Source organism: Argopecten irradians, chromosome 8, assembly GCF_041381155.1.
Source record: "Argopecten irradians isolate NY chromosome 8, Ai_NY, whole genome shotgun sequence".
NCBI classification, from domain to species: Eukaryota; Metazoa; Mollusca; class Bivalvia; order Pectinida; family Pectinidae; genus Argopecten; species Argopecten irradians.
In genome coordinates, this window is record NC_091141.1 from 13,161,801 (window position 1) to 13,186,977 (window position 25,177).

Genomic DNA, 25,177 nt, shown 5'->3' on the forward strand with positions numbered 1-25,177 from the left:
ACCCAATATCAGATATCTGTGAAATATCATCAAGAATTTAATAAGGTTAAAGTGTGCCAGGTAACCTACTAGGCTACAATTAAAATTGTAATTGTTTCAACACCCTTAAGTCCACTCTCGGAAACCAGTGAGATATACTTCACTTCCTATGTAGACGGCAGAATAATGTAGGCAGATTACGTGGGTAACTGATGATGCTTTATTCAGGTGTTATTCTGGTACCAGTGGTCTAATACAATGTACATGTATGATGTATTTCTATCAATGAAGGAAAACTTATAAAGTGGTTTTAATAGGTGTTAAGATAATCCGTTTTATTGAATCTATATTGCAAAGATAATGTACAGTAATTTCTCTCATTTGACTCACGAATCCGTAGTATTTATCTACATGTATATTATTTGTAAATCAATTATAAGTCATTGTTATAATACAGTTATTAATTTTTCATATTTACCATAAAAACTTTCAAATGAATTTGATGAAAAGGGATTAGTTATCTCTTAGTTATATTGAATTCATGAAGTCATCCTTTATCATTCTGAACAAAGTTCAAGCGTTTCTAAAGTTATAGTACACTGTACTGTATAACTGCTTTTGTTTGCAGGGGATTCAATTTTGCTTATTTGCATTCATGTTATTTTCTGCGATATAAATACCTACGAATACAATGGAAATACATGTAATCAGGGCACCCAGTAGACCCCTGGGAGTATGTTTTTAACTCTCTTGGGTTGGAACAAGGATGTATATAACTTATAAGTCCTTGGGTAGGAAGCACATGTTTATTTGTCATACGTTTGGACTCTTCAGATTTCTAAATACACTGAATCTACTAAAAGTTAAGGGTCAACTGGAAGCTCTGGTAATGACATGTAAGACCACTTGTACTGAATATTACAATTAGAAATTAACATTAAATGAACATCTCTCCGTTTGAATTAGTATCAGACAGCTGATCACATAATGTTCTCCTTGCAGGTAGGTATTGATTATGACATCATTATTTTGTGGGTGAAATTCATGTTGTTTTTTCCGAAAAATATTTTGTTACCGTATTACGCTAGGAAAACACATGACGTCACAATCTGTTAATACTTACCCGCAAGGGCAGATAACTCTGTAATATGGTAATATGCAAATACAGAATAATCTGAACGCTGATAGTCCAGAAAACTCACAATCTGGACAGAAGTATCAGGGAACGGAAGGGATTATTAACTACAAATGAAATCTGGAAGTCCGGAAAATTCGCTATCTGGACAGTTTGGACTTGGGATAGAAGAGTTCAGATTAACAGGGTAGTCAACTTAGGTATTGTAACTTTTAATCATACAGTAGAATAATATGCTAAATTTAGTCGATTTACAGTAAATAAAGCAAAGGAAAATGTAATGTTAACATAGTGTCTTTATTAAGATATTCAATAACTGTATAAAACTCCTATACCAGAGGATATAACAGATCACATCAAGTCTGCACAACATTACTAAGGTTGAAGGTACATTGGGTTTGTTTAATTCATACATAGTGTTTCATATATCGTGACATTTTTCTGCACCAGTCCTTATGATTAGCACCAAGAACAATCTATCTAGGTTTTTTCCCCCATCCCCCTTTCTTTTTTTTCTCCATAGGTTTCTGCACAATAAGACATTTCTCTCACATGTCTTACTAACAGAGAGTATCGGACGAAATCCTATTTATCCTCAAATACACAGAAAAAGAAATAACTTCAGTCTAAAACCATTCAGTCACTTTATAAGGAATACGGAAGTGACGACAGATAAATGAAAGACACTATAAAGCATAAAATCCACTTGAACCATGCAAGAGAAAAAATGTAGCACAGAAAAATGTTGCTAGGAATTAGTATCAGTATCTTTTTCCTTTTTATGCTTTTTAGACTTCTTATGTTTCTTTTTATCAATGTTTGAATTTTCATCGACATCTTGACTGGAAAATAACAAAGGAGAGTTTGGTGGATCAATGTCTGGCACGTTTTCTGTATTTCCTGTTAATGAGTTCGGTTTATTGGGTTGCTCCTCTCCATTACACTGTGTATCAGGCTCCTGTTCAGACTTTCTAGATTTTTTGGCTTTCTTTTTCTTTCTACATGTACTACTACTCATGGGGGAGGCCTCTAATGGATACACCCCTGAAATGTCTAGTGATCCATTCATTTTTTCCGAGGAAGCCACGACTTCCTCGTTGTACAATAAACTTGTATTCAGACTCTGGGTCTCAATGTTACAGGATTCATCCAATCTTTCTTTCTTGCGTTTCTTCTTTTTGTGCTTTCTGTGAGAAGAATCACTTTCATTGGCCTGTGTGTCACTAATTTGTGAAAAGGAAACATCATTAACACTCTCTTCCTCCTTATTATCTCGATGCTTTTTCTTTTTCTTAGATTTTGGTTTTGTTAAGGTAACATCTGTGATATCATCCGTGTTGTCTTGACTGCCAGTTGTTGCTATGTCAACCATGTCGCCCGAATCTGGAACTTCTTCTACATCATCCCATGTCCGCTTTTTGTTTAATTTTTTGGGCGATCTACAAAATCATATGTTAAACATATTTAATACCAAGTATGAACTGCTTAAACGAAACAGTAATCATCAATTTATATTAGTTCATTAGTTTCAGACAAGAATTCCATGGAAGTGGATGTGTCGCAAAATATAGTTAAAGTTGAATATATTGTTAATAATTAGGTGAAGTTATCAAGTCCCGTAACTCCTGCAAATATCGATGGATTTTGACCAGTATCGTATCACTCCGAGATCTCATTAATATAAAGCATATACCAAATTTGGATGAAATTGGACAATAAATGCTTAAGTTATCGAGTGGAAACCATGGATTTATCTGCACTGACAATTTTAAAGTCCTGTAACTCTTGCAAACAAGAGGCCCAGAGGGCCTGTATCGCTCACCTTGTTTTTTGTTAGTAATTATCACAAGACTCTGACAATTAGAACAAGAGATCCCAGAGGGATCTTGGCGCCCACCAAAGAATGATCTATGTCTGACAATGGAAAGAGGGATCTTTTCCCTGCTTTTCAAACTTTTTCAAACACACTACATATAAAATTTGAGACAGATCGCTATAGTACTTTCTAAGAAATAGTGGTAACAAACTTCAACAATGAAATCTAAGATGGCGGCCGGTTGGCCATCTTGTTTACCGATCAGTCCTTGAAAGGCATTATGCATCAGTCCTAAAAGGTACTATGCACAACTAGGGTACAAGAGGAACCTATCAATGGAATTTGAGAAAGATCCCTTACGTACTTTCTGAGAAATAGCTATAACAAACTTAAACTATCAAAATCCAAGATGGCCGTCGGTCGGCAATCTTGTTCATTGATCGGTCCCAAAATGCAATATGCACAACTAGGGTCCTAGGGGAACCTATATATGAAATTTGAGAAAGATCCCTTCAGTACTTTTTGAGAAATAGCGGTAACAAACTTTAACTATCAAAATCCAAGATGGCCGCCTGTCGGCCATCTTGTTCACCGATCGGTCCCAAAATGCAATATACACAACTAGGGTCCTAGGGGAACCTGAATATGAAATTTGAGAAAGATCCCTTCAGCATTTTTTGAGAAATAGCGGTTTCAATATTTAACTATCAAAATCCAAGATGGCCGCCTGTCGGCCATCTTGTTCATCGATCGGTCCCAAAATGCAATATGCACAACTAGGGTCCTAGGGGAACCTATATATGAAATTTGAGAAAGATCCCTTCAGTACTTTTTGAGAAATAGCAGTAACAAACTTTAACTATCAAAATCCAAGATGGCCGCCTGTCGGCCATCTTGTTCATCGATCGGTCCCAAAATGCAATATACACAACTAGGGTCCTAGGGGAACCTGAATATGAAATTTGAGAAAGATCCCTTCAGCATTTTTTGAGAAATAGCGGTTTCAATATTTAACTAGAAATTGTCACCGGGACAATTTGACGGGCTTTTCACCTAAAACCTACTCCGTTCAAGGTCTTTCATAACACACTTGGTAGCGCTTAGTTTCAACGTACCAAAAGTCCAATACCAGGTCTTAGGCCTTTCAGAACTTTACAATAAGTCATTTGAAGATTTTAGGATTGTTAGCCCGAGTGCCCTTTGATATAGGTCAAGGTCAATCACATTAACAAACTTGGTAGGCATTTATGTCAGCATGCTTCATGCTTAATATTAGGTCTCTAGGCCTTCTAGAAATTGAGAAGAAGATTTTTTTAATGATTTTGTCGAAAAATTGCATTTTTGAACTTTGTCCCTAATTTCCAACCGGAAGTTGACGTTTTACAGAAAAGTTGTCACAAAATGAATTGTTTCATTTTTGATTCTACATAACATATCCAAAAATGAAAGTAATTGGATTTGTGGTTTACGAGCTACGGCTGTCTCAATGAGCTAAATTTTCACAGGATAATTTTCATAACTCTACAATCACATGCACTCTGTGACCTTGGATGAAGGTCAAGCTCGTTTATTTTTTCAAACCCGATAGTCACCTACCTAAGCTTACTTCATGCAAAACATAAAGCCTCTATACTATGTAGAACTTGACAAGAAGATTTTTTTCGTGATTTTCACCAAAAATGGCGAATTTCCATTATGAGTCAATGATCAACCGGAAGTTGACATTTTAGAGAAAAATGTACAATTACAAAGTTTCTCAGTATGCTATTCTACATAACATACAAAAACATGAAAGGAATTGGCTCAGTGGTTAACGAGTTATGGATGTCTAGGTTAAACCGGAAGTGACGTCATTGCGGCCATATTTGAATTTGAATCCACACCATATTAACAAGAATTGGTCACGGTGACAAGTGGAAGATTTGTAGTGCGTTTGGGCTTGATCGCACTGGTGGAATCAGAGGAGATGTTTAAAATATAATTGTCGAAATTTGAAAAAAAATCTTAGTTAAATATTAATCACGTCATAAAAAATTATTTAGTGGACTAATTTTTAATTTGAAGACATCAAAGCCTTCAGAATGAGATACTGCATCGATGCAATGGACAAAATTTGGAAAAAATTGAATAATAAAAAAATTCTAAAAATAGTCACTTTTTTGTAAACTTTGACCTCTAGCGAGCTTTTTAACAAGACATATTTTGTGGAAACATGTCATGGGTAAAAGTTAGATATGTTCATTCCCTACAATAAAATACCTTCAGATTTGCAATAGCTTTGTTATTTTTTGAGTTATAGCAGTTTTTGTGGTTTTTAGGTTTTACGTCATGGCGGCCATTTTGGAATTTTTGACCTACTTAATTTTGTTCATGGAACACCTTCAGATGTTTGCTTAAAACATACTGAAATCATTTTTATCCTATGTCTTACCGTTTGACCGATAGAGCGTTCACAAAAACAGGAAGAATAATAATAATAATAACTAGAAATTGTCACCGGGACAATTTGACGGGCTTTTCACCTAAAAGCTACTCCGTTCAAGGTCATTCGTAACACACTTGGTAGTGCTTATAAGTTTCAACATACCAAAAGTCTAATACCAGGTCTTAGGCCTTTCAGAACACTACAATAAGTCATTTGAAGATTTTAGGATTGTTAGCCCGAGTGCACTTTGATATAGGTCAAGGTCAATCACATTAACAAACTTGGTAGGCATTTATGTCAGCATGCTTCATGCTTAATATTAGGTCTCAAGGCCTTCTAGAAATTGAGAAGAAAATATTTTAAATGATTTTGTCGAAAAATTGCATATTTGAACTTTGTCCCTTATTTCCAACCGGAAGTTGACGTTTTACAGAAAAGTTGTAATTAAATGAATTGTTTCATTTTCAATTCTACATAACATATCCAAAAATGAAAGTGTTTGGCTTTGTGGTTAACGAGCTACGGCTGTCTCAATGAGCTGAATTTTCACAGGATCATTTTCATAACTCTACAATTACACGCACTCTGTGACCTTGGATGATGGTCAAGCTCGTTTATTTTTTCAAACCCGATAGTCAACTACCTAAGCTTACTTCATGCAAATCATGAAGCCTCTATACTATGTAGAACTTGATAAGAAGATTTTTTTCGTGATTTTCACCGAAAATGGCGAATTTCCATTATGAGTCAATGATCAACCGGAAGTTGACATTTAAGAGAAAAATGTACAATTACAAAGTTTCTCAGTATGCTATTCTACATAACATACAAAAACATGAAAGGAATTGGCTCAGTGGTTAACGAGTTATGGATGTCTAGGTTAAACCGGAAGTGACGTCATTGCGGCCATATTTGAATTTGAATCCACACCATATTAACAAGAATTGGTCACGGTGACAAGTGGAAGATTTGTAGTGCGTTTGGGCTTGATCGCACTGGTGGAATCAGAGGGGATGTTTAAAATATAATTGTCGAAATTTGAAAAAAAATCTTAGTTAAATATTAATTACGTCATAAAAAATTATTTAGTGGACTAATTTTTAATTTGAAGACATCAAAGCCTTCAGAATGAGATACTGCATCGATGCAATGGAAAAAATTTGGAAAAAATTGAATAATAGAAAAATTCTAAAAATAGTCACTTTTTTGTAAACTTTGACCTCTAGCGAGCTTTTTAACAAGACATATTTTGTGGAAACATGTCATGGGTAAAAGTTAGATATGTTCATTTACTACAATAAAATACCTTCAGATTTGCAATAGCTTTCATATTTTTTGAGTTATAGCAGTTTTTTGTGGTTTTTAGGTTTTACGTCATGGCGGCCATTTTGGAATTTTTGACCTACTTAATTTTGTTCATGGAACACCTTCAGATGTTTGGTTAAAACATACTGAAATCATTTTTAACCTGTGTGTTACCGTTTGACCGAAAGAGCGTTCACAAAAACAGGAAGAAGAATAATAAGAATAATAATAATAAGAAGAATAAGAAACTTAACGAAAACAATAGGTCTTTTCACCAAAAAGTGAAAACCCCTAACTATCAAAATCCAAGATGGCCGCCTGTCGGCCATCTTGTTCATCGATCGGTCCCAAAATGCAATATGCACAACTAGGGTCCTAGGGGAACCTATATATATGAAATTTGAGAAAGATCCCTTCAGTACTTTTTGAGAAATAGTGGTAACAAACTTTAACTATCAAAATCCAAGATGGCCGCCTGTCGGCCATCTTGTTCACCGATCGGTCCCAAAATGCAATATGCACAACTAGGGTTCTAGGGGAACCTGTATATGAAATTTGAGAAAGATCCCTTCAGCACTTTTTGAGAAATAGCGGTAACAAACTTTAACTATCAAAATCCAAGATGGCCGCCTGTCGGCCATCTTGTTCACCGATCGGTCCCAAAATGCAATATGCACAACTAGGGTCCTAGGGGAACCTGTATATGAAATTTGAGAAAGATCCCTTCAGTACTTTTTGAGAAATAGCGGTAACAAACTTTAACTATCAAAATCCAAGATGGCCGCCTGTCGGCCATCTTGTTCACCGATCGGTCCCAAAATGCAATATGCACAACTAGGGTCCTAGGGGAACCTATATATGAAATTTGAGAAAGATGCCTTCAGTACTTTTTGAGAAATAGCGGTAACAAACTTTAACTATCAAAATCCAAGATGGCCGCCTGTCGGCCATCTTGTTCACCGATCGGTCCCAAAATGCAATATGCACAACTAGGGTCCTAGGGGAACCTACATATGAAATTTGAAAAAGATCCCTTTAGCACTTTCTGAGAAATAGCGGTAACAAGAATTGTTAACGGACGGACGGACGGAAGGACGGACGGACGACGGACCACGGACGAAAGGCGATTTGAATAGCCCACCATCTGATGATGGTTGGCTAAAAATAAGCAAATTTGACTCCCAAAGTTTAATTTTGAATACAAATATGCCATCCAATACATAGGTTCAGAGACAAAGTAATTTATATGAAAATAGTAGCCTAATTGACCTTTTTGACCTCGCATCTATTGCCGTTTAAGGCCCCGGGGGTCAGCCCTATCATTTGTACAATTTCAAATCCCAAACCTATTAGGATGCTACCATTGCATTATAAGTGCTCTTCCATTCTTAGTTGCAGAGAAGAAGTCGTTTATATGGAAATAGCCAAATTGACCCCTTTTGACCCCTACCTTCAGGCCCCCGGGGGGGTCAGCCCCATCATTTGCAAAATTTTGAATCCAAACCCTATAAGGATGTAACCATTGCATTATGAGCGCAATCCCATGTTAAGTTGCAAAGAAAAAGTCATTAATATGGAAATTGACCACTTTTGACCCCGCCCCTCAGGCCCCCGGGGGTCAGCCCTATCATTTGCTCAATTTGGAATCCCCAGCCTACAAGGATGCTACCATTGCATTATGGGTGCTATACCATGCTTAGTTGCAGAGAAGAAGTCATTTATATGGAAATAGCCAAAATGACCCCTTTTGACCCCGCCCCTCAGACCCCGGGGGGTCAGCCCTATCATTTGCTCAATTTTGAATCCCCACACTATAAGGATGCTACCATTGCATTATGGGTGCTATACCATGCTTAGTTTCAGAGAAGAAGTCGTTTATATGGAAATAGCCAAATTGACCCATTTGACCCCGCCCCTCAGGGCCCCCGGGGGGTCAGCCCCATCATTTGCACAATTTGGAATCCCCACCCTATAAGGATGCTATCATTGCATTATGGGTGCTATACCATGCTTAGTTGCAGAGAAGAAGTCATTTATATGGAAATAGCCAAATTGGCCCCTTTTGACCCGCCCCTCAGGCCCCCGGGGGGTCAGCCCCATTATTTGTACAATTTTGAATCCCCACCCTATAAGAATGCTACCATTGCATTATGGGTGCTATCCAATGCGTGGTTTCAGAGAAGAAATCGTTAATATGGAAATAGCCACATTGACCCCTATTGACCCCGCCCCTCAGGCCCCCCGGGGGTCAGCTCCATCATTTGTACAATTTTGAATCCCCACCCTATAACGATACTACAATTGCATTATGAGTGCTATCTTATGCTTAGTTTCAGAGAAGAAGTCGTTTATATGAAAATAGCCAAATTGACCCCATTTGACCCCGCCCCTCAGGCCCCCGGGGGGTCAGCCCCATCATTTGTACAATTTTGAATCCCCACCCTATAAGGATGCTACCATTGCATTATGGGTGCTATCCAATGCGTGGTTTCAGAGAAGAAATCGTTAATATGGAAATAGCCACATTGACCCCTATTGACCCCGCCCCTCAGGCCCCCCGGGGGTCAGCTCCATCATTTGTACAATTTTGAATCCCCACCCTATAACGATACTACAATTGCATTATGAGTGCTATCCCATGCTTGGTTTCAGAGAAGAAGTCGTTTATATGGAAATAGCCAAATTGACCCCTTTTGGCCCCGCCCCTCAGGCCCCCGGGGGGTCAGCCCCATCATTTGTACAATTTTCAGTTAGTAGCCCATAAGGATGCTACCAGTCAAATTTTGTTGAAATCCAACCAGCGGTTATGAAGAAGAAGTCGATTGACGCCGGACGCTGCGGTATCCCATAAGCTCACCTCGGTCCTTTGGACCAGGTGAGCTAAAAATGATGGATTTTGATCGGTATTGATCCCATTTAAGATCTCATTGATATGAATACCAAATTTGGTTGAAATCGGACAATAAATAATTCAGTTATCGCACGGAAACCATTTCCCAGATGCCACTGCTGATGTCGACATAGTGATACCAAGTGTCGCCCTTGCGTTGCAGGCGACACAAAAACGAGGTTGGAAGTAAGTGCAACATATTTTAAGAATGGAAATGAAACACAATCATTAAATGTAGAAATGTTTTCTTGCATAAAAAAAAAATATTTTATTGTTTGTGAAAGCAGACAACCTCAATGCTGAATCAATGGATGACATTATTGAGATAATTTACTCCAGGACGATCAGATTGACTTTGTAGAACTTATTTTTCCTTAAAAATATGATAAAACATTACAAATTAAAGATGCTGTACCTTTGACAGAGCATAAACTATAATCATCAATTCATATGAACTACGTAATTGGTGTTGGTGTTTACATAATCCATATAGGGCATAGTGCCATGGATTTTTTTTTGGGAGCATACACAATTAATTATTTTTAATATTTTCATATGAAGTAAAACAAGAAATTCAAACTTTTAATGGTGGTAAGGGTGTAAAGTAAATTTTGTAACTGAATAAAAATAGTAATTTGACTGCTCCTGTTTTTGATACCATTCATCAGCAGTGTAGCATCTTTAAAATATTGTGTAATTCTAACATCATTGTAATCTTTGTATCTTCTAATATTTCTCTTTTAACTCTTTAATAAAGAGTTAAAAGAGGCATATTAGAAGATACATACACTTCAATTCTTCAAACAAGAGGCCAATGGCCTTAATGCTCATCTGAATATTGACACATTACAACATAGTCGTTTAAAGATTTAAGCCTATTTGACCCCTGTGAATGAAGATCAAGGTCATTTAAAAAGAACAAATAATATGGTAGTCCTTCATCCCAGCACGTCACAGGCCCAATATATAGTGTCTAGGCCTCTTAGTTATTCACACAAAAAATATTTCAAGATTTTAGCCTATTTGATCCATGTGACCTTGGATGAAGGTCAAGGTCATTCATTTGAACGAACATGGTAGCTCTTCATCCAAGCATGTCACAGGCCCATATCGGGTCTCTCGGTCTCCAAGTTATTCTCAAGAAGTCTTTTAAAGATTTTAGCCTTTTTGACCCATGTGACCTTGAATGAAGGTCAAGGTCATTCATTTGAACAAACTTGGTAGCCCTTCATCCCAGCATGATACAGGCTAAATATCAATACCTTGGATCTTTCGGTTATTGAGAAAAAGTTGTTTGAATGAAAAAGTTTCCCAATTTTATAAGGTCTTCCTGACCTTTGGGTCAGATGACCTGATAAAATGGGGTTATCAATATCATTATGATATGTTATTTAAGAGTTCAAGTCAACCAAGTTCAACATTATCTAAAGTGTTAAATCTTTTTCAGCCTAAACACCAAAATGAGACCTGGAATAGCATACTGATTGTATACCTACCCTTCATTTGTAAGTTTGCCTTTGATGGAGAGGAACTTGTTGTGGGAATAAACATGGGTCACTTGGAAGATGAATTCCTCCCCGACGGACATATGTTGGCCTGCCCATCCTTTCCCTGCTTGGTTGGGTCGTGCCAATGAAGCATTAAAGCGGTTATGAACAAGACAGCCGATGTGATTCTTGCTAACTTTGTTCACCACTCCTCGTAGCAAACATCCAACCACTGGTTTGAATACTATAAAATCGGCCTGTATTTTAAAATGGATGTATGGCTGCTCATCTAATATCTGGCCCACTCTCTGTAACAGCTGGATGTTGCTGTAGGCAATCAGAATTCCATCCAAACTGTAAAAGAAGAAAAGAAGAAAATTAGGAATAAACTATACAGGGTAATTAAGTGTTTAATGGAACATATACTGTTAACATACTGATTTTAGTGGTGATCTTATTTTGGCACTTTTTACACATTACTGCACTATTCAAAATATTATTTAGTAATGTTTTGATCAGTATATCGTTTATATAGCCAGATATTTCCAGCAGGTATTAGCTAAGCATTCAAAAGGCAGGTCGCAGGTTAATGAGGCTATGAAGACCTGGGCAAGGACTTGGGGAGCAAGTAAAATAATTATCAAATCTATCGGTAAATTATCTTGGTCTCCACACCTAGATATCATACTTCTCTGCAATACCTACACTTCTGCATGTATGAAATGTACAAATTATGAGACAGTTCAAACGCTTTTAAGTTATAATATGCACTTCTAGCGCTAGCTGTCACATGTGGAAAATAATTTTTTGTATGCAAAGGGAGATAACTCAAATAAATGTCAGCTTTATTTATTGCAACCTAAGATTTTAAAACATGAAATTCAAGGCAAGAATACCTTTCTTACAAGTACTTGTGGTGGATAAAATATAAAGGAAGGAAACAGATGGACACTAATCAAAATTCATCCTTATTCCTACATGTATGTATTTGGACAATAGGAAAGGGATAATTTATAGAGTTCCTTAGATAAATTTAATTTCATAAAGTCTCCATTTTAGGCTTCAAGTTTCCCGGTTTTAAATTTCCATCAAACCCTATGTTCTCTTTTTGGATCTGGACAGTGCTGAAGTTTGTGGTATTACCAGATAGGTTTATGATTGGATCTGGACAGTGCTAAAGTTTGTGGTATTACCAAATAGGTTTGTGATTGAATCTGGACAGTGCTAAAGTTTGTGGTATTACCAGATAGGTTTATGATTGGATCTGGACAGTGCTAAAGTTTGTGGTATTACCAGATAGGTCTATGATTGGATCTGGACAGTGCTAAAGTTTGTGGTATTACCAGATAGGTTTGGTGTCTTTGAGTTCCATCTATGTTGCCAGATTTTCTCATCTCTAATCTTATGCATAGGAAGTTCTATCAAATACCAAATATTTAGTTAGGATAATACCTCAAATTTTCATACAGCTCTAGAAGGGAAAATACACACACGATTCCTGTTGAGTGCTGGGACCAGGAATCGAACCTGGGTCTCTGGTGTGAAAAACTACGACTCTACCAACTGAGCCAAAGAAGCATGCTCAGTCAGCTGAGTGACAGAGACTGTACTTAACGCTACGTACAAACCACACCGACCCGCTCCTTTTACACTGCTAATGAGCTCAGACTTGTCATCTATCTTACTATTTATAACCAGGTTTTTCCCCCAGCATGATTTGGGGCCAATTTTTCGGCCCCATTCCCCATGGCAAAACCTCTAAATCTTTCCCAATTCAAGCCTAAAATTTCCCAAAATCAAAGTTTCTTGAAAACTATCCAAAAATAGTGCATGAGCTTAGCTGGTAAAGGCTTTAACTATATATTAATTGGCTTCAGAAATGTACATAAACTACACTGGAAATAAAAAATTTTTGTTATGCTTTATTTCATCTTTCATATTTTTCCCAAATCTTGCTTTTGGTGCACCATTTTCCCAAATTCAAAGCCACAGGCCCTATTCCCAAAGCAGTGAGAAAAAGCCCTGATAACAATTATAATGTTCAAGTCTGACATATAGTGGTAGTTTACTAGGGCCCTGATACTGTTTTGCCATTAATTTGCAAATATCTATGTCATGTATGTGTGTAGCCAGAGTGAGAGTGTGCGACCATATGAATGTTTGAACATAATGAAATAAACTGCAGTCAGTTTTTTTTTCTGTTCAGCAAACACAAACTTATACATATATATATATAATTACCGCCCTCAATTTTGAATTAAATGCAGACAGAAAATACTAAAGACTGTAGCTTTCTTTATTGACTTTGTTTTAACAAAGCTTTATTGTTTAATTACCTAGTGCAATAATGTTATGAAAGGATGTCCAAATTCGGTTCTATCAATTCAAGTGTCCCTTATTCGTTTCATTTTTAAACACCTGGGCGCTTATTGGATCAAGTATGGTATGCCATATGCATAAATTGAATACAACTGACTTTAATACAGATTTTCATATTTTCTACACAGACACATGTCTGTCAAAACATCAATTATGGTTTCAAAGTGGTAGTTCAGAGTAAACTCAGAGTAACCCCAATACGAGTCCTCTAATGAACTATCCCCAACCCCTCCCCCAACATAGGTGTTTAGCACACTGGTAAGTCAAAGACCCACTATAGACTAATACACAAGTTTCGTGGCTGTTGGTGAACAAACTAGACTAGTTCAGTATGACTTCTTGCTATCATATTGAAGTTTAACATCTTAACTTTTAATTAAGACCAAAGCTGTTGAGATATCTGGTCTGGATATTTTTTTTTACAGCACTTTGAACAAAATTACCAAATTTTGCATCAAGGAGGAGATCCTTACCTTTCTCTATATGTTAGAGAGCGCAGCGAAGCAAACTCTTGTGATAGAGGTGCCTCGATCGGTAATGTTATTCTATGTAAATCATCCAATATATGTAGAGTTGGAAAACTTTCTCATAAACCGGAAACCGGAAGTAAAAACAAGATCCAGTATTGCGCAAGACAGTATTCAAAGTCACACTCTCGCTTGATTACAAACAAGTTATACTTGGAAAAACTTCAAAATGAAAACATTAGTGAAAGATGAACCTCCCAATTTATTGTTGTCTGAATCTAACAATTATATTTGGTCCTGAATCTCAACTTAAAAGCCGTTGTATGTGAGCAGTTGCTTCGGAATTTTCCGTCTGACAATGGAGACGTTGAGATATATTTTGTAGCCGCAGTCACGTGTTTTTGCATAAAGTGAAAGTAGAAGAATTCAGTGTTCAACATTGATTTTCTTATTATAAAATCAAATGCCTGTAAATCAGCAAAGCTATGGTTCTAGTAGTTTAAAAGTAAATAAATGTTTCTAGCAGTACAGTTAGTCAGCGCACACAATAAGCAATAAAAACAAAGCATATGTCAAGACTGATGGGTCAGGGGAGATCACACTTTCGCCGTTGGAAATCCTTTACTTACCTGGCATATATCTATTTAGTAACACAGTTAAAATACAACGAAACAAAAGAATGGATTAACTGCTGCACTCTCAGAAAGCCTTTGCCCAAAATTATGTTAGACACCCGTGACCAGTGCTCGAACAAAAAACACGGTTTTCGGTTGTTAAAATTACAATAGTAAGCAATGGTTGATGTTTGTATTATTGTAACTTAGGACAGACTTATGAAGAATAATTTCAACAAAATCAAAATTAAGTTCACATGTTGGTTTTTTTACGACAGCGAGTCAAAGATCACTGTCAAAATGGTGGAAATTACGTAAGAAGGGACCAGTCCTCGAACACCCCCCCAAAAAAATAAAAACTTTGTATTTATGACAAGTTTTCTACCTATTCTGGTATATTTAGATCTCTATTTCATAAAACAGCAACAAACAATATTTTCCAAATCCCCCAACCTGTTCATATTCGACAAAAAATTAAGTCAACTATTTCATGGGTAATACACCGAAAATCATGGATTAACACATGTTTTAACGGGGCAGGAAGTGAACCAAAATTGATGAAATCACATTTTTTCATTATTCATGCCAAAAACATGTTGCTATTGTTATTTTTCTCTAAGAAGAGAAGTTTTGTTATCATTTTAACATAATTGAATATTTTTAGAATATTTCTAACTTTTCATGCGATTCTGTTTATTTTGGCGTTTGTCAATTTTGTGATTTGCCGTCAGATGTTGTCTGCTCATATTCAAATTACGGAACTACTTAGCGAACTTTTCTTATTGGCAGAAGAAAAGTGTCAACACACACCCTAATTATTATGCACCATGAACAAAAGAATCGACTGATTTTAGGAATGAGAAGCGAAAAATAAAATAGATGTTCGAGCACTGTCCTGTTCGAGCACTGATCAGTTGAGTCTGGTCTATAATGGTTCTTTGATCATGACCTACCAGCGTGCTAATACCTATGCCCCAACATGCAGACAAGGTAACACATTGGGATGTTGATTGTGCATTTCAGTGTACCGACATATAGGGAAATTATTATTTACTTGTATTCTAAATTGAAATAACATGATCAATCATGATTTAAAGAAAAATGATAAAAGGAAGTTGATGTTTCAGTTTCTATATATAACAGTAATCACCTTTCTGATGAGAAATTCAACTCTGAATTGAGTTGCTCAACAATTCCTGTTTTTACCCGACCTAGATACTTCGGTGACAACACAACGTGTTTAGTCGTTGATACTTTTTCAAATTGGGCATATTTGTCGGTTTCTATTATTTGAATGGCATCTTCAAATCCAAACTGTTTCATTTTCTTCCAAAAACTTCACACGTGCATAAACATCGTCATGTGGGCAGACATATTGAATTGCAGTCACGCACTTTATATGCAAAAATATATATGTCAACAAAGTGAATTATTGATATACATACACTTATTACAGGATGTAGGTATTTTTGTGTGCGTTCTGCTAAAATTTTTGGTGAATGTTTATAAAATAATAATTTGGCAGTGCCCGAAGTGCCCGTCCGATAGATGGCGTTACCGGAAGTGAAGTTTATCCAATCCCTGGGTCATGACAGCCGATTTTCAAATTTTTGTCACTGCTGAAGAGACCCTCTGATGGTGATATCATTCTGATATCTGATCACGATTATTTTTTAATACACGTACGTATCACAGAAATTTATTTTACTTGTAATGATTTTAAAACATTCACGAATCAATATGGTGATAAGTTTGAAAATATTGCATTAGGCCTACTGGTGCTTGACAGTTCTTGAAAGGCGGTCAAGATTTTGGTACTGTTGATTTAGTTATGTTGTTACATGCATTGGTTTAGTGATGATAATTGACATATAGTGCATACTGCAACATGTTTTGGTAAAGTGAAAACACAGATATGCTTATTATATGTGGATCTACTCGATTATAGAATATAGTAGTTACAAGATTTCAAAATATAGACTAAGACGTTTCTCAACACATATTATGATATACAATTAGGCCTATAATGTCATCTTTTTGATTAAACAGAGTGATGGCTGACAAATGTATAATATGAATAAGGTTTTGTCTGATGCCTACATGCCTAAAATTGTTTCATTCGCTGCTTATGCTGACATTTCAAAAAAAATCCCATAATGACTCATGGTCCTGATGCTGAATTATAACAACATGGTGTACGTGCATGTGATTTTCATGTACAATCATGTACCATGTACATGTTACCTTGGTAAATACTATCAATAGCAAACTGGAGATCATGATCATGTGCAGTATCAAATGAACATGAATTAAGAAAAAAAAAGAAAAAAACACATTGGTAAAATTATCATTAAACATGCATGCTTAGGTGTTAAATCATTTTATAGTTCATTCATTAAAATCAAAATAATGGTAAAATCATGTCATAGTTATTTAAAAGGTGCAATATTTAAGTTATACATTTTAAGAATTGAAAACAGATTTATCAAGGATTTATGAATGAGAAGGATTTGTCACTGTCTTGACATGATCTTATTCTTAATTTACACCGGCCACGTGAGAGTGAGACACCTATGAACTGGAAATAAAAACCATTTTTCTCAACAAATTAAATACTTGTCTTATCAAGTAAAATGAAACACTGATGTAAAGCTTAATATATTTCATGATATAATCCTATAAGTCTTCTGTTTCAAACTTTGAGATTTGAATTGTTTTCTTGAATTTTTGGAAGTCACCAAAGCTATATACCTAGGTGGAAATTTACTGGTATGAAATATAGTCTGCAGATATATCCATCATATATAGGTATTGCTTCACTGATAGGTTAATTTTCCTCATCCAGGTCAAGTTTGATCTGTCTCTGAGGCTGTGATTTAGTTGATTTTTTTTTGTAAGAACTTTAACAGGAGGTTCCATTTATCTAAAGGTTTAGCAAAATCATTTTGGAATTATCTGATATCAAACCAAACATTTTGATATGTCTTTTGTCCCTGTGACACCTTGAAATGGAAGGCAAACAGTATTTCCGATGTCTGCAGATGTTTTGTCCTTATATGTATATGGAGATGGGGTAATCTATACTGAAATATTTTAATAATTTAGGGTGATTTAGTTGCAAAAATGTTTTAATCAATATTAATTATACTTCAAGTAATTTCTAAGGTATAGCATTTATAGAATAAGATTAATTAATGATATTTATTTGCATATTTATAAATGTATAAAAGTTTAATAGGTTATACTCTAAATTGGATGTTATAAACAATTCACAAGCTGTAGAAATCACTCAATGTGAATGAGAAAATCTATTAGGTACGTATACTGTAACAATATGTAGGACCGTCAACATTGACACTGTAAATCAGGTTGTATATTTTTAGCCCACCATCATTAGATGGTGGGCTATTCAAATCGCTTTTTGTCCGTGGTCCGTCGGTCCGTCCGTCCGTCCGTCCGTCCGTCCGTCCTTCCGTCCGTTAACATTTCTTGTTACCGCTATTTCTCGGAAAGGGCTGAAGGGATCTTTCTCAAATTTCATATGTAGGTTCCCCTAGGGCCCTAGTTGTGCATATTGCATTTTAGGACCGATCGGTTAACAAGATGGCCGCCAGGCCGCCATCTTGGATTTTGATAGTTAAAGTTTGTTACCGCTATTTCTCAGAAAGTGCTGAAGGGATCTCTCTCAAATTTCACATGTAGGTTGCCCTAGGACCCTAGTTGTGCATATTGCATTTTGGGACGGATCGGTTAACAAGATGGCCGCCAGGCCGCCATCTTGGATTTTGGTAGTTAAAGTTTGTTACCGCTATTTCTCAGAAAGTACTGAAGGGATCTCTCTCAAATTTCACATGTAGGTTGCCCTAGGGCCCTTGTTGTGCATATTTTATTTTGGGACCAATCGGTCAACAAGATGGCCACCAGGCCGCCATCTTTGATTTTGATAGTTAAAAGTTGTTACTGCTATTTCTCAGAAAGTACTGAAGGGATCTCTCTCAAAAAATTTCACATGTAGGTTTCCCTAGGGCCCTAGTTGTGCATATTGCATTTTGGGACCGAACGATCAACAAGATGGCCGCCAGGCAGCCATCTTGGATTTTGATATTTAAAGTTTGTTACCGCTATTTCTCAGAAAGTACTGAAGTGATCTCTCTCAAATTTCACATGTAGATTCCCCTAGGGCCCTAGTTGTGCATATTGCATTTTGGAACGGATCGGTCAACAAGATGGCCACCAGGCCGCCATCTTGGATTTTGATAGTGTAAGTTTGTTACCGCTATTTCTCAGAAAATACTGAAGGGATATGTTTCAAATTTCATGTGCTGGTTCCCTTTGGTCCCTAGTTATGCATGATACATTTTGGGACCGATCGGTCAACAAGATGGCCGACAGGCCACCATTTTGAATTTTGATAATTGAAGTTTGTTAACGCTATTTCTCAGAAAGTACTAAAGTGATCTGTCTCAAATTTTATATGTAGGTTTTCCTAGGATCTGCATATTGCATTTTGGGACCGTTCGGTCAACAAGATGGCCAACAGGTTTTTGACAATTGAAGTTTGTTAGTGTTATATATCTCAGAAAGTACTGAAAAGATCTTTCTCAAATGTCATATATAGTAATATGTAGTAAAAATTTGAAAGCAGAGAAAAGATCCCTCTTTCTATTGTCAGACGTAGATCATTCTTTGGTGGGCGCCAAGATCCCTCTGGGATCTCTTGTTATTTATTACATAATTCGTTTACACCAATCTATATATGAAGAAATATAATATTTTCAACTATTACACCGACCGTTCAATAAAACCTTGTTATATTGCACGGTTCAAAGTTATATTGCACGCTCCCATGGAAACGTTATATTGCACGGTTCGAGATGTTATATTGCACGGCTTTAGGAACACCTCGCTGTTGTTGTCTAGTTTTGTAGAAAACCTCCGAGGAATCGCGCGTAACAGTGAGTTACGTTATTATGACGTCACAAAGGTTCACGTTCAATTTCGCGCTAGCTTTATAGATCTCGAAACAAGCACGTCATGTAGACGTTTATCGAGTAGAGGACGGACACGGCGAATGTATTAGATCAAAAGGCTGCATGCAGGTCTAATATTGTTAAAGAAGACAATAAGACATCCAAACCGGAGTTACAACGTGACGTACGTGGTTTATACGTCAATCTTCAATAGGATTTGAAGCTTTTCCGTACGGTACGGTGCTGATGATTTTGTTAAGTGATTGTCGTATTCATTTTATAATAATATTCAACTGAAAAACTTGTGATTATGTAATAAAACAAATATTTCATGGGTTACTGTGCTCTAGTTCATAATATTTACCCCTCGGTGATGGTAATCAACAAATATTATATTGCACTCGGCCTTCGGCCTCGTGCAATATAACATTTGTTGATTACCACCACCTCGGGTTAAATATTATGAACTAGAGCACAGTAGGCCATGAAATATTTGTATAGTATATTACTTATAGAGCACATAAATATTGCAATTTAATTCAGAGCCAGGGGAATGAATTAAAACAAATTGCAATGGGCTTTTAATGACATGTTTGCCTTTTGATATTTTATGAGTTGAGGCTAATTAAATGTCATTAGCTCGATCTGCTTATATTAATTGGTTTCCAGGTGTAATACTGTCAGCGATGTCTACATGTGTACCTGACCTGTTCCTCATGAACTTGGTATTGTACTACAGTGTACCATATGAAATAAACTCTAGATCTTAGCTAGCTAGCTTACTTTTGGTTATACGCCAAATCTCAAAAAACTACAGTAACTTAATATAATGAAAGAAGGTAAATAAAAGCTGTAAATAAAAGCTGATTCATACATCATATTATTGGACCTAGCTTTAACTAAGGTCTTTAGGATAAATAACTGAAAAATTAATACACATAATTGTCATATGGAACAACCAGAATGCACATTTAACAGAGAATAATATCTGTTCAAGAAATTGAGATAAGAATTCAACAAGGCATTCCATTTGAAGAATTCAACAAGGCAATTCCATTTGAAGAATTCAACAAGGCATTCCATTTGAAGAATTCAACAAGGCATTCCATTTGATGTATCTTACTAGTATATATCTAATTATCATCTGTATACCAACCGTGAATGGGTCACCTACATACATGCACTATTATAAATGTACAGAGAAATTTCAAGTGATTTCTTCTTGTTTCAGATGTCCAATGCCATAGATCTGAAGTAGCAGTGGTTTTCAAAGAGCTGACAAAATGGGGGACGATTCTGAATGGATGAAGCTCCCAACAGAGGAGAAATGTACCCACAAGGTATGTTATCTTGGTGTCATCTGTAATCTCACAAGTGGTGAAATGCTAAATTTTACAGTTTTAATATTATTATTTTTACTGAAGTATCAAGTTGTTATAAATGTCTCAACATATTAGCGTCTTAGTCGCAAGTTTGACTCCCATGTGGGCCGATTTCGAGGTACTGCATGACTACTGGTTGGTGGTATTTCTCTGTGTACTCTGGCTTTCCTCACAATTTAAACCTGTCACGTCTTCAAATGACCCTGGCTGTTAATAAGACGTTAAAAATCATTCAAACCAAACACTGAAGTTTAAAATTGGCTTAGATACAGATATAACAATATATTTAAAATGTTAAGAAAAAACAGTATTAATTGTATGGTAAAGTTGTAAACTGTTGCCACATAACCATAATAAAGTGTTTAATAACTTTGTGTTTAGGTTTGGAGAGCAAGACTGACAGGTTATGAGGAGGTGACTAAGCTGTTTAACGGAATCACAGATGAGAAGAGTCCAGAATTCTCTAGATATGCTGGGTTGTTGAAGAAGTTTGTAACAGATAGCAATGCTGTAGCTCAGGAGAAAGCGTTGGATGCTGTCCAAGTGTTTGTCCAAAATGCTGCCATCGCTAACAAGTATGTATTATTATTAGTTATATTAGTAAGGGGTAAATGAATGTACGGGGTGTGTGGATGGCAATTTAAAATTCATGCATGCCTGTCACAATTGGTGGTTGGTTTAGGTCACCTGTAAAAAAAGTTGCACAGGTATGGTTACATACCTTTATCATGTGTATATATATCATAACAAGTTAAAAGCTTTCTATCATCCTTCAAATAATTAATACTGTATACTATTAATTGTTTTTGAAGCAATTAAAATGCTGTTGATATGAACCCACCCCTTGGTTTTGTGCATATTTTGTGTATAATGCACAGGAGATAACTGAATGAAACACATTTGATTAACTATATGTCTCTTACTTATGTAAAAAAATGTCACAAGGGACACAGATAATTGTTCTTTGGCTTTGAGACTGTTATTTTTTCCACAGATAATTATTTCTAGAGGTTTTGTGGCTGTTAATTGGCCCAATTCCTAGTGAAGGTTATTTCAAATTTTAGTCAATTTAAAAAATGCCAGTTTTCTCTTGGAAATGACCTTTCCAATATGAAATTAGAAAGTTAACCACACTACCACTACAAATATTGTTTTACTACTAACGAGGGAAAAATGAAATATGTGATAAAATGTTTGATTCATTGTAAAACTGATCAAAAGACGTCAACGAAATAATCACCTTTATATAAGTATTACATTATAGTAAAATGGTGCATCGGTGATCATGTATTTTCTTATATACTTGAATTTCTGTGTATTGTAGTGTAGTAGCTTCATATACATAATTATCTAGTTATAGAGTTGTGTTGTTGTTTAAAGTCCACCAATATAATTTTGCTGTATTTGTTTTGTCAAAAGAGTTCTCTAGTAGTACTTTAATGTATTGAATTAACCCAGGTTGATTATACCTGAAGTAATGACAAAGCTATTTACACCTGTTACCTGTAATTGCAGACATCTGTTTCATTCTGTGAGATTTTCCTCATATAGTAAACAATATGATTATAATAGTTGTTCTTTTGTACAGAATTGATTTATCTTAAGGCTTTAAGCCATTAATTTTATTGATAGATTATTATGCAAAATATCAAAATTCATTGTCGCCGAAATTATGCAACAGCTTGTCATTAACAAGGAAATTGGGTAAATAACAATATTGTCTTAAAATTTTGGAAGATGTGTATACAACATGCAAACAGTCTTATTAATGCATGTATAAAATAAGGTAAAGGAAAACAATCATTATTTGTCATTTGAAAATAGTAGGCAAATTGTAACGCTGTAATGACATCACATTTTATAGAATCCCCAAAAAATCGAGAATCAAATATGTGGTAGATCTTTATTGTTAGATTAAAAGGTTTAATTATATAGCAGTTACTTTGTCGTTACTTAGTAATTTACAGGTATACATGTAGAGGTTATTTCTGGTTTAATACTTAATGTTATGTAATCAGTGATCAAAGACAGATGAAAAGAAATTTGAGCCTTTGAAATAAACTTTTGATTGTATCTTACACACAAATTGGTATTGATCATATTTGTTGCTATTTATAAACCAGGTAATTTCAGCAGTGTCCTTAAGATTGCAGGCTACAACAAGTTTAAAGGTCCTGAAATTTTAAACTCATTTACCGTATATTGAGGTTTTTATAGTCATATATAATGATAGCATGTTAGTTACACTTGGTATTTAAATGTCTTATTTAATGTAGCTCACAAACTGTTAAAGAAAATAATGACTATTCAAGTATTCATATTTTACTTGTAAATTTACACCTGTTGTCATTCATTAATACTAGTTATGTATATCTTAATGATCGTTAGATTTCTACTTTTGTACATTTACAATTGCTTCCTCTTGTACATAAAGCTTGACTTAGGCAGTGGATGTTGAGCAAACAGCTAGATATAATATATAGTGGATATAAATAAATGTTTATTTAATATAAGTCCAATAAATGTACTGTTTATATAGTATAAGTGTGACAGTAATAAATGGGAATTTTCTTACTCACATACTGCTAGTACTATTATTCTAGACCTTTATCTAAATATCCGTAAACAGTTTTCTTACATGTACCTAATTAAATTGAGCAAATTCACTGTCAGAAAATCTTTCCATTTAATATGATCATATCACAACTTTACTTCATAATATCATTTTGTATCATTATAAAAGGGGCGTTCATCAGGCAATTTTTTATCAATCTTGGGTTCTTAGTAGGTCAAACATGGTACTAATTAACTATCATTCCATTGTAATGTGTCAGTTGATGAAAGATATATAAAAATCCATTGTTAATGAATAATTTTGTTGGTTTTTAGGACGGCTGGAGAAGTGGTGTCGGCTGTTGTTGCTAAATGTCTCAATTCTAGTCGACAAAAGACAAAGGAAAAGGGCACAGAAATCATCATGTTGTATATAGAGATTGAGAAAGCCGATGTTGTTCAGGTACGGATAAGATGTAACCATGATAACCAGTTGTCCTGTTCATGATGTTTGATCCATTGAAGGTAGCTTCTGGTAGATGTAACAAGTAATTTTGTTTTAGGAGTTATGTTATACTAGTATTGACTCACCTGGCCCATAGAGCTGTTGATTGTGAGCATATGTCATGGTGCAGCCTCAGTGTCCATATCATGTTGTCCGTCCATCCATTCTTTGTTTATCCTCATTTCTAAACTATACTAGTTATTAATGATTACTAGCACTGGTTAGGAAATGATAATGAAGTGTGGAATGAAATTTGACCAAATTTTGTCAAAAGTATCGTTGTAAGAAGAGGAACACTTTGCAGACTATATTTATAAACTCTTTACCACCAAAGGACAGGAGGGGAAGATCAAATAAGGTCAATAAAGGGTCAAGGGTGTCTTAGTTTAGTGTTCATACTTCATTGTTCTATAAATTTATTGCATTCCTAGCATTTTAAATGCACTTTCATTCTGTTGGTCTTTTGTTTGCAAATCTTATTGAACTTTCTCTTTTGTTTTCTAAACTAAAGGAATGCTTGATACAAGGCTTGGAGAACAAACAACCCAAGATAGTAGTGGCCTGTGTCCAGTGTCTACGGATGGCCCTCAGGTAATAGTCATTCATGGTGTGATGGCAGGCTTATGTTCGAGTTCAAGTTCTTTATTGCTTTGAGCTTATAGCTTATCAATTTTAGATGCAAAACATAATATTTACATGAAATGTTGTCATTTGTGTCATGTCTGTATTCTGGTTTCAGTCTAAAATGGCTGATGTCAAATTATTCGCTTTGAATACTATATTTTGGTGTTAAAATTACATAAATATTGTGTTTAGTATGATTTATTGTAGTGACATCAATTCAGATGTGTTCAGTATCTGATAATGTTGAAAGGGTCTTTGTAATTCAATAGTATCAAACTCATACTGTTTACAGAGTTAACTTCATAACTGGAATTTGTTTCTGCAGAGTTCATAAGTCATGTTTATAATTTTTGTCTACAGGGACTTCAGCAATAAAATAATGCCTATCAAGCCCCTGATGAAGTTTCTGCCCAAACTTCTGGAGGACAGAGACAAAAATGTCCGAGAGGAGACAAAACTGTTGGTGATCGAGATCCATCGGTGGATAGGACCAGCCCTCAAACCCATGATGACAAATTTTAAACCCGTTCAGGTACATAAGATAAAAAACACCCATGTTATTTCCCATTCTCCAGATGCTTAAATTGTTTTCAAAAAAAAAAGAGGCAAGACTATTTTAGGGCCGACGCTGTTTGGAAACAGCGTA

At 35.6% G+C, this 25,177-nt stretch overlaps 2 protein-coding genes across 2 annotated transcripts in view; one reads left to right on the forward strand and one right to left on the reverse strand.

The window, feature by feature from the left end:
- Positions 1 to 1,392: 1,392 nt before the first annotated feature.
- LOC138329418 (DNA-directed RNA polymerase I subunit RPA43-like) lies at positions 1,393 to 15,952 on the reverse strand. The gene is made up of 3 exons (XM_069276407.1): positions 15,648 to 15,952; positions 11,047 to 11,391; positions 1,393 to 2,553 (listed from the first exon to the last, which is right to left on the reverse strand). The coding sequence occupies exons 1-3, from the start codon at positions 15,818 to 15,820 to the stop codon at positions 1,863 to 1,865; spliced, it is 1,209 nt and encodes a 402-aa protein (XP_069132508.1). The 5' UTR covers positions 15,821 to 15,952; the 3' UTR covers positions 1,393 to 1,862.
- Positions 15,953 to 16,034: 82 nt separating this feature from the next.
- Positions 16,035 to 25,177, forward strand: part of LOC138329417 (cytoskeleton-associated protein 5-like) — a 45,709-nt gene continuing 36,566 nt past the window's right edge. The window contains exons 1-6 of the mRNA XM_069276406.1: positions 16,035 to 16,179; positions 20,699 to 20,807; positions 21,231 to 21,424; positions 23,739 to 23,865; positions 24,419 to 24,498; positions 24,892 to 25,063. Of these exons, the coding sequence (XP_069132507.1) occupies positions 20,751 to 20,807; positions 21,231 to 21,424; positions 23,739 to 23,865; positions 24,419 to 24,498; positions 24,892 to 25,063 (630 nt within the window). The 5' untranslated portion in view covers positions 16,035 to 16,179; positions 20,699 to 20,750. The remainder of the gene's footprint in view (positions 16,180 to 20,698; positions 20,808 to 21,230; positions 21,425 to 23,738; positions 23,866 to 24,418; positions 24,499 to 24,891; positions 25,064 to 25,177) is intronic.